The following is a 9,243-nucleotide window of genomic DNA, read 5'->3' as shown; positions in this document are numbered from 1 at the left end:
GAGGGCCACAAGACGGAATTACAAAGGACTATAAGAGACAACGATGCCGTCAAAATGAAATCATGGCTTTTACACGATGCAGCATTCAGCACTCTTGGTGGAAAAGCTCCATTAAAAAAACACAACTGTTTATCCAATCAGAAGTGATAGACAAACACATTCGAACGAATACTGCTACAGGAAGTAAAGAAGAAGCGCTTAATTTCAGAAAGAAATACAAGGTGAGAAAATACATGCTTCTGAATTTTAATTCACATTCTTTAAGTGAGGTTTCGGTGTAACCATGTGTTCAGTCTGAGAAACAAACCGGGACATGAAAAATGCGTCAGTATAAAAGTTTTTAAACACAAAAAAATCGATGGTTGTCTCTCATTTTACCCGCATGTGCTAACGAATTAAAAGCTGCAAGAGACGATCCAAGCAAATGAAAACAGCAGATGTTTATCGCTTCTTTTAGAGCGCGTCATTATTCTAAACATCATATATTCGATCCTCAAAAAAAAAAAAAAAACTTTCTGTATTTCATCGGTTCATTACCTTGTTAGAGCAATAAGGTCATTTTTCACAGTTTATACAGTACATTTTGTACACTTCAGCAGCATGTTGAACCTCGTCTGAGAGACAGACTGCACCACGACAGTTGCTTATGATTATGATTGTTATTAATATTATAATTATTATTTAGCTTTTTTTTTTTTACAAAACCACCCCTTCGATGACATAAAGAGGAAAAGAAACCTCCTTTATTAAACAGTATAGTATGCAATGTTAACTTCAAAATTCCAGATAAAGATGCGATCTGTTAACAAAAGCCAGAAGGAGTGATGGATCTTCTTAGAAAACATTAAAAATGTTTACACGGATTCGAGCGTCTGTTCGTTTAAGCCTCGGTTCTAACGCGGTCCGACTCCCGGGCGTTGATATGATACGGTACAGAGCGTGAATGTTTTGCTATGTTGTGGCCTTGTGCTGTATCTACTTTACAAAACAGAATTTCAAATCCTGCTCATGTTACATCGGTCCAAGGCTGTTGAGAAGAAAAAAAAGAGGAAGAAGAGAGGCCCAGGAACCATGGCAACAATGCTCACATAATAGCTAAGGCTCTGCATCAGGCAGAGACGCCACACAGCGAAAGAAAGAATGAAAGAGCTGGAGAAATACATCTGTCATACATATTCTTCCTCTTGAAATGAAGCAACTGAGAGTCTTTTGAGTTTTTTGGAGAAAGTCCTGACGCTTTTCCTCTGAAAGTCACACAGTGGTCCACTTAATTTTTCACACGGCCGTGCTTCGTCCCAGCAGAGGGAAAGCAGTGGGCAGGCCGTAGCTGTGGTCCAGCGGTCGTAGGCTGCGTAGGCCTAAGTCCATGTGAATGCGGCCGTCACGGGGCATCGTGGCCATCGCCGAGGCGTGCGGCTCCAACGCCATGCTGGAGTGGTTAAGGTCTACATTGGAGAGCAGGTGGTCCAGAGAGTCCCAGCGCCTGGCTGAGGGCAAGCGGATCAGTGACGAGTAGCCACGCTCGGAAAACACCGTCACGGGCACCATCTTTCTGGTCTCTGATTCCTGATGCTCCCTGGAGGATCTCAGTTTCGGTTTGGTGTACGTTCCACCCCTGGGATCGGCAAGGACCTCGCTGTAAGGGGGGGGAGGATCCTCCATCAGGACAGCCTCCTCGTAGCAAGGCGGCTTTCCACAGGCGTCGTTATCCACGGTGTGGACGGGAGCTGAGGGCCAGAAAAGTCAGGCAAACAGGTTTTATTAATCAACAGGATAACGAATGGACAAAGTCATTTTGATCACTGTTTGTTTCCTGTTCATGATTTGTACCTTTTCACTTCTTCTGCTCTAATTGTGGACAATATCACGTCACACGACTCCATGTCGTTGGGTATCTGAGCATCGTAACGTGTCCAATCATGCCTTCATCCATATTATTATAAAACATATAAAAATGTAGATGACTAGAATTTGGGATTACATAAAAAAGTAAAATGAAGTAAAAGTATATTTGTTTATTTATAACAGCTGTAAGATCTTAGATCCTCACTTTATAACAGCTGTAAGATCTTAGATCCTCACTTTATAACAGCTGTAAGATCTTAGATCCTCACTTTATAACAGCTGTAAGATCTTAGATCTTTACGTTATAACAGCTGTAAGATCTTAGATCCTTATGTTATAACAGCTGTAAGATCTTAGATCCTTACGTTATAACAGCTGTAAGATCTTAGATCCTTACGTTATAACAGCTGTAAGATCTTAGATCCTTACGTTATAACAGCTGTAAGATCTTAGACCCTCACTTTAAAACAGCTGTAAGATCTTAGATCCTTATGTTATAACAGCTGTAAGATCTTAGATCCTCACTTTATAACAGCTGTAAGATCTTAGATCCTTATGTTATAACAGCTGTAAGATCTTAGATCCTTACGTTATAACAGCTGTAAGATCTTAGATCCTCACTTTAAAACAGCTGTAAGATCTTAGATCCTTATGTTATAACAGCTGTAAGATCTTAGATCCTCACTTTAAAACAGCTGTAAGATCTTAGATCCTTATGTTATAACAGCTGTAAGATCTTAGATCCTTATGTTATAACAGCTGTAAGATCTTAGATCCTTACGTTATAACAGCTGTAAGATCTTAGATCCTTACGTTATAACAGCTGTAAGATCTTAGATCCTCACTTTAAAACAGCTGTAAGATCTTAGATCCTCACTTTAAAACAGCTGTAAGATCTTAGATCCTTATGTTATAACAGCTGTAAGATCTTAGATCCTTATGTTATAACAGCTGTAAGATCTTAGATCCTTACGTTATAACAGCTGTAAGATCTTAGATCCTCACTTTATAACAGCTGTAAGATCTTAGATCCTCACTTTATAACAGCTGTAAGATCTTAGATCCTCACCAAACTTACTTTTTTCCTTTTTGCTGAAGTTTATTAGGTTAAATAAAAAGTACAGCTTGTGGGGAATCTTGACTGTCCTGAAGACTTTCTGACACTGGAGACTCCTTCCATAAAAATGACAAAAACGTCTCCTATCAGCGAGCTTTACCACATCAGCAGTACCACATGTTCACATTTTATTTAAAATCTCTTTATTATTTAGCTTCAGATAACGCCGAGTGTACAACATATGGGTTACTACGGCAACAGTAAACGTATCTGATAGAGGGCATTAATATTACAGCTGGAAGTAGCAGCATTATTAGAAATCAATGCACGCCTCCTGATAGGAGATGTCAACAATAAAACTTCTGACCAATCAGAATCGAGAATCAAACATTGCTGCAGGATAAATGATAAGAAAACAGCATGTTAGGCAGCATAAATGAGGACCTGGCGTTTTTTTTTATTCAAGGCTGATCATCTGTAGAGCTTTTATCTGCCCTTGCAAGGTTACACTTCACTATAGCAGATGAAAGCTGAGATAGATTTGCCTCTGTGTAGAAATAAACCCCCGACAGATGAAGGTTATGAAGATGCAGTTTTCTGAAGACCGGGGCTGATCGAAATGCACCATTCGAATCTTACACTCTCACGTTACACCTTGTGCACTTGACTTTAAATGCCACGTGAGATCCACACAAACCATAAGCAGATAAGTTCTATTTTGCTTCTTCTTGGAAAGCCTCAATGTTCCTAACCTCCTCCTCCTCCGTTTGAAGACGGTTCTCAGAGACTCGGATCGTTCCAAACACTACCTACACAATCAGGTTGAATTCAGATGCTGCGCTTGAATGTGTACAAGCGCCGCTTACCCCGACGCACGGAACAGCTCAGACCATCTGGCCTTGATAAACCTCAGAGATGAAATTTTGAATGAGTAGGCTGCTGCTGTTTAACGAAAAGCACCTACTCGCTGCTGAGTCTCTTGAAGTTGTCATGGAAACACAAAACCAAAAGCCTTAAAATCGAAATCAGAAATTAGTCACGTGTCTTAGATTGTCGTGTTTTATCAAAACCAACTTCTGTGGCACAGGAGAATGGATCAAACTGACAGAGAACTGACAGAATATCTGCTCTGTACAACTGAGATCAGATGAAAAGCATCTCAGAAAGCACAACATGTCCATCCTTTTGTCTGAAGACCGGACCAGAACCTGACGTGCTCTTCTGGAGTTCTAGCTCATCGTCAAGGTTGTGCATTCTGAAATGCTAACCTTATGTTATAACGGTAACCTTTCTGTTAGCTTTAATTGAACTATTCATTCTTCTCTCACCAATACACCGTTTCCGTCCATAATAAATTTTATTTTTGTTTTCCGTCGTTTGTGTTCGGTCGTTTGATCGATCGCCTCGTCGGGTGTGCAGGTGTACAGGTGTTGTATATAGTGAGTGTGTATCAACAATGTCTTAAATTGTGATTTGCACTAGAAATCTAATCACTAAGGTGGCTTTCACGCTGACAGTTTAGTGTGAAACTGTAAAAACTGTAAAAGGTCATGTGAGTTCCGTTGCGTCGGAACTGCGCTGCGATTCCCATGAACGTGAACCTGTGCGTGTGTTTAAGCCGACAAAGTCATCGTTAGTTTCCACAACACACTTGTAGCACAAATGAAATGGTGCATTCTGCACCTTGCTCCCTCAGAGCTACCAGCATGGCTCGACTGGTTCCTCTATCTCTCAGCATAAGAGGGAGGTACACAGGACGACTCTTCTCTTCTGGCAACGAGGTGGTAGAATGGACACCCCTTAGAAATCGGAACATCGGAGATACTGGCTCAGACGACTTAACGACTGGCCCCTAACCCTAACCCTAACCTTAACCCTAACCCTAGCCCGACGATCTTCGGATGACTCGTGAAGACCTTACAGTAATACTTTTCCCTGTTTATTATATATAATATAATATATATATTTTTATTATTTTTTTTAAAAACCCTGAAAACTCTGGTATCCTAAGTCTGTAACCTAGTGAACCAGTGTTAATGTATTCATCCATAGAGTTTTCAAAACATTTAGTACGTTGCTCTGGATAAGGGCATCAGCCAAATACCGTAAATGTAAAATGTAAAAAATGTAAAACTAAGCTGTAACAAAGACCTGACGTGTTGATCGATCCACGAGAGTAAGCAGTCTAGAATAAGCTCCATGGGATCTTTTTCAGTTATTGCATAATATCAGGCAATGCTACATAATTAGCTTGTTATTAAACAGACTAGCGATTCAGTCTTAACAGTGTTTCTATTAATGCTGCTTTTTCTAGCTCTCACTGAAACTGCAGGGGCTGCACCATCAGACTATTGTGCAACCTTCACTCCTGCTTGATTTGTAGTTTGCCATGCTGACCTCTTATTCAGTTCCTGTCTTAATGTGTGGCCATCAGTCCTGTCTGTGTCTGGACCTTGTTTGAAGGGACATTCTTTGAACCGGGCCAGGGATCCTCTGTATCTGGCGGCCTGCCTGGCTACAGGAGTGCATGATTAGCTCAGCTCTCTCTGCTGCTAGCTCACCCGTGTACTCTTCTGCCCACTCGCCGCCCACATTGCTCTCTGTTACCATGTTTTGCATGAAAGAATTTGGCTACGTCTACGTGCCTTGTACGAGGTGCAGACATTTTCTGCTGCACTGCCCACAAAATCAGAGCTTACTGTTGGACTGTGTCGTTACATTATACGAGATGAATGTTCTCAACATGGACTGACCACTTGAAGGTTTCCTAATACTTGATTACTCCTCTCATCGTCTAAGGACGTCAGTGTTGTGACACAGTTCCACTGATGTTGGAATAATTATTCCTATATGTACTTTCTTTCCTCCTCGGGGACAAATGATTTTGCAGGACAATCAAAGTGACCCTGTGTTCCATCACTGAACGTGTCCGACTTATTTTGTTAAAGCATGAACTCATTAAAGCATAAAGATCATAAAGAAATATCTGCCTACCTGGTGGTGGTGTCCAGCTCCCTTGAGGAATTGTATGAGCGACTGGCAGCTGTGGAGACATCAATTGAGGCAGTGGACAGAACTGAGGTGGTTCTCTCAGAGAGTACGTCGCTCCTGTACACTCCAAAGGCTCCATCTCCAAGGCCCTCAGACACTGCTCCCTCAACCTCTCATCACGCCGGCGCTTCAGTTTACGCTGCACAAAGCTGCAGAAGCAGCAAACCATCACGACAAGGGCCCATATTAGCCAGAATCCAGCAAAACATGCCAGGAAAGTGTAGGTACCCTGTGACATCACCATGATTGTATCCTCAATAACAGCACAAGCCTCAGGTCAGAAAAACCAAAAGTCAGGCTTGTTGTTCTGACAAAATCTTCAATTCGCAAGTCTTGAAAAAACAGCAGCACGCCTTAAAATCATGTTTATCTTCAAATACTCAAATCAAACAGACCTGACAGTCAGTTAAGCGCATTTTCTTCGGGTTAAACGCAGTCCAACCCAGAACATATTATCCCATGAAGAGGATTTCATTAAACTGAAAAAAATCAACAAGGTGTGAAGATAGAAAGCTGCAAAGAATCCAAATCTCATCCAAAAAGTAAGAAGGCTTTTCGGAGTAATTTCCACCACGGACGTTTCTTTAGAGCTTGACGGAGTTGATTCCCAACCTTGGATCGTTGGTCAGGAAGATCAGGACATTTCAGCTCTCTGGAGGATGGCGGGTCAGGCTGTGATCAGAAAGGAAAGAACATGTGAGGAGGTGAAACAGCATCACTTAACAACATGTCATATTTATAACGGAGTGAAAAATCTTTTCAAACGATGGACCCTTGTGATGATTTTTACAATTAAAACACAGAAAACAGAAAAAGGTTTTCTTACAGCAGAATGAAAGGAGTGAGTTCTCATTTAGCATTTTATAACCGGAGAGCTGAAGCGTAATAGTAACTGTCAGCATGATGCCTCGTTGACTTTTAACAATACCTCTAATCATGCTGATTCTTGTGTTTCCCTCCTACAAACCGATATGTCATTACTGCCTGTTATTAACCTCACTCATGCGAGCGTCTCTCCTGCACACGTTCGCCGTCTCGTCGTGTTTCCAGCATGACTGTAGTCTTATCTTATGGCATTTTAAATTCCCCTCTTTGCTGACCTTGAGGAGAGAGATTATATCAATGCATTGCTTTGTTTAGCACTCTCTCATCACTGGCTCTGAATCACTGCACAGACTCTTAAAAAGCTACGATCACGTCTCAGATTCTTCTCAGAGCCTTTTCTGTCCGAATATCATACAGTCTAATTACGTCTGGCTGCCACAGGCTGCGTAGTTCACCACCTCTGTCTGACTACGTCACTGTTTGTTTAATGGGTTTGGAGTTTCTGCCTGAATGCAGTTAAAGCTGTCATCACTTTTTACTTTAGCAGAAATGTGATTTAGCTCTGAATGTTTTTATTCATTCATTCATTTTCTACCGCTTATCCGAACTACTCAGGTCACGGGAAGCCTGTGCCTATCTCAGGCGTCATCGGGCATCGAGGCCGGATACACCCTGGACGGAGTGCCAACCCATCACAGGGCACACACACACTCTCATTCACTCACACACACACACACACACTCTCATTCACTCACACACTCACACACTATGCACAATTTTCCAGAGATGCCAATCAACCTACCATGTATGTTTTTGGACCGGGGGAGGAAACCGGAGTACCCGGAGGAAACCCCCGAGGCACGGGGAGAACATGCAAACTCCATACACACGAGGCGGGAATCGAACCCCCAACCCTGGAGGTGTGAGGCAAACGTGCTAACCACTAAGCCACCGTGACCCCTCTGAATTTTATTTCTTGTAATTTTTTTTTATCTAAAGTGCTGTTTACAGAATATAACACTTCAGTGTGTACTGTTAGAAGAAAATCTTGCAGTTTTTTATTCTTGGCAACCAGCCAATAATTACAAGTTTTACTGTATTAACAAGCGACATATCTGGATTTTTTAACAACTCATACTTTATGTGTTATCACAGCTGTATCTTTTTTTCTCTTTTTCAAGAGAAAGTCCTGTGTCGGAAAAAACTTCTTAACCGTAACAAGGTACTGATAGTGGAAACTCCTTCCATGGATGTTATTTTTAAAAAAACGTCCTGAACTCTTCTTCACCATATCAACCATTACTTATTATTTGTTGTTAAACAAAAATATACTTAATATTAAGCTGTTTATTAATAGGCAGAAATGAATCTGATGATCTTCTGACCAATCAGATTCAACATGTGTATTTAACATGGAAAAAATAAACAAAACAAAAAATCTTCATTGATTCTTTAATTTATTCAATTCGAGCTAGAAAAACAGGTGAAAATATCACAAGATAATTATGATAACAGTCTTCACTCACGATGTGCACACCAGTGCGTGCTATGATCAGAATAGCGTGCTAGTGTACTAGAACAGGACAATGTTATTTTGGTCTGATCACAGGGATCCAATCGGGAAGGGTCCAGTCCTTACAAGCATATCGTGTTAATAATAATAATAATAATAATAATAATAATAATAATAATAATAATAATAATAATAGTAATTGGTGTCAGGGATGAGTGAAATTTTTGATTGTTCAACATAAATGAAATGTTACATTTTAGTTGCCCCACAAATAATAATAACAACAATGATAACAACAGCAACAATAATCATAACAATAATAATAATAACAATACTACTACTACTACTACTACTACTAATAATAATAATAATAATAATAATAATAATGTCTGAATCCATATGTGACACCTGTTCTTTATTTCGAACGTCTCACCTGTCAGAGACCAAGCAGCTCGATGTGGTTTAAGTTGCTCATGTTTTTAAGGTTACCAAAAAAACAAGGTTCGGTCTCGTTCCACAAGCGGTAGGTCTCGCGCTTCCACGCGCACGCACTGACAGAAATACACACCTATTTACCTTGATGAACTCCCTCGTCGTGTGTAAAGATCCGATACCTGCGTGATTTGACGTGAGCTGCTGATAAAGCAAACACACGCTCAACGATGCTGTCACGAGCCGAGTGCGTCGTGCTTCTGTGTGTGTGCGTGCGTGTGTGTGTGTGTGTGTATGTGTGTGTATGTGTGTGCGCGCGCGTGTGTGCGTGTGTGTGTGTGTGTGTGCGCGTGTGTGCGGGTGTGCGTGTGTGTGTGTGTATGTGTGTGTGTGTGTGTGTGTGTGTGTGTGTGTGAGAGAGAGAAAGAGAGAGAGAGAGAGAGAGAGAGAGAGAGAGAGAGAGAGAGAGAGAGAGAGAGGTGCTTCTCAAGACCCTTCTTTCTCAGTTTATCTGCATTCC

General features: G+C 41.1%; 1 protein-coding gene across 4 annotated transcripts in view; it reads right to left on the bottom strand.

Annotated features, from left to right (window-relative positions):
- Positions 1-9,036, bottom strand: part of LOC113662427 (proline-rich protein 7) — a 9,432-nt gene extending 396 nt beyond the window's left edge. Inside the window, exons 1-3 of one of the 4 annotated variants that reach the window (XM_027177227.2) lie at positions 8,725-9,036; positions 5,897-6,625; positions 1-1,727 (exon numbers count right to left, since the gene is read on the bottom strand). The exon at positions 1-1,727 is cut by the window's left edge and continues 396 nt beyond it. In XM_027177227.2, coding sequence (XP_027033028.1) covers positions 1,276-1,727; positions 5,897-6,197 — 753 coding nt within the window. In that variant the 5' untranslated portion in view covers positions 6,198-6,625; positions 8,725-9,036 and the 3' untranslated portion in view covers positions 1-1,275. Of the gene's footprint in view, positions 1,728-5,896; positions 6,626-6,779; positions 7,361-8,724 lie in introns of those variants that run through there. The other 3 variants (XM_027177229.2, XM_027177228.2, XM_027177230.2) reach the window with 3 other exon arrangements.
- Positions 9,037-9,243: the final 207 nt, after the last annotated feature.

Source organism: Tachysurus fulvidraco, chromosome 21 (genome assembly GCF_022655615.1).
Source record: "Tachysurus fulvidraco isolate hzauxx_2018 chromosome 21, HZAU_PFXX_2.0, whole genome shotgun sequence".
NCBI lineage: Eukaryota > Metazoa > Chordata > Actinopteri > Siluriformes > Bagridae > Tachysurus > Tachysurus fulvidraco.
The sequence above is the reverse complement of the archived record's forward strand: the minus strand, read 5'-3'. Positions and strand labels throughout refer to the sequence as shown.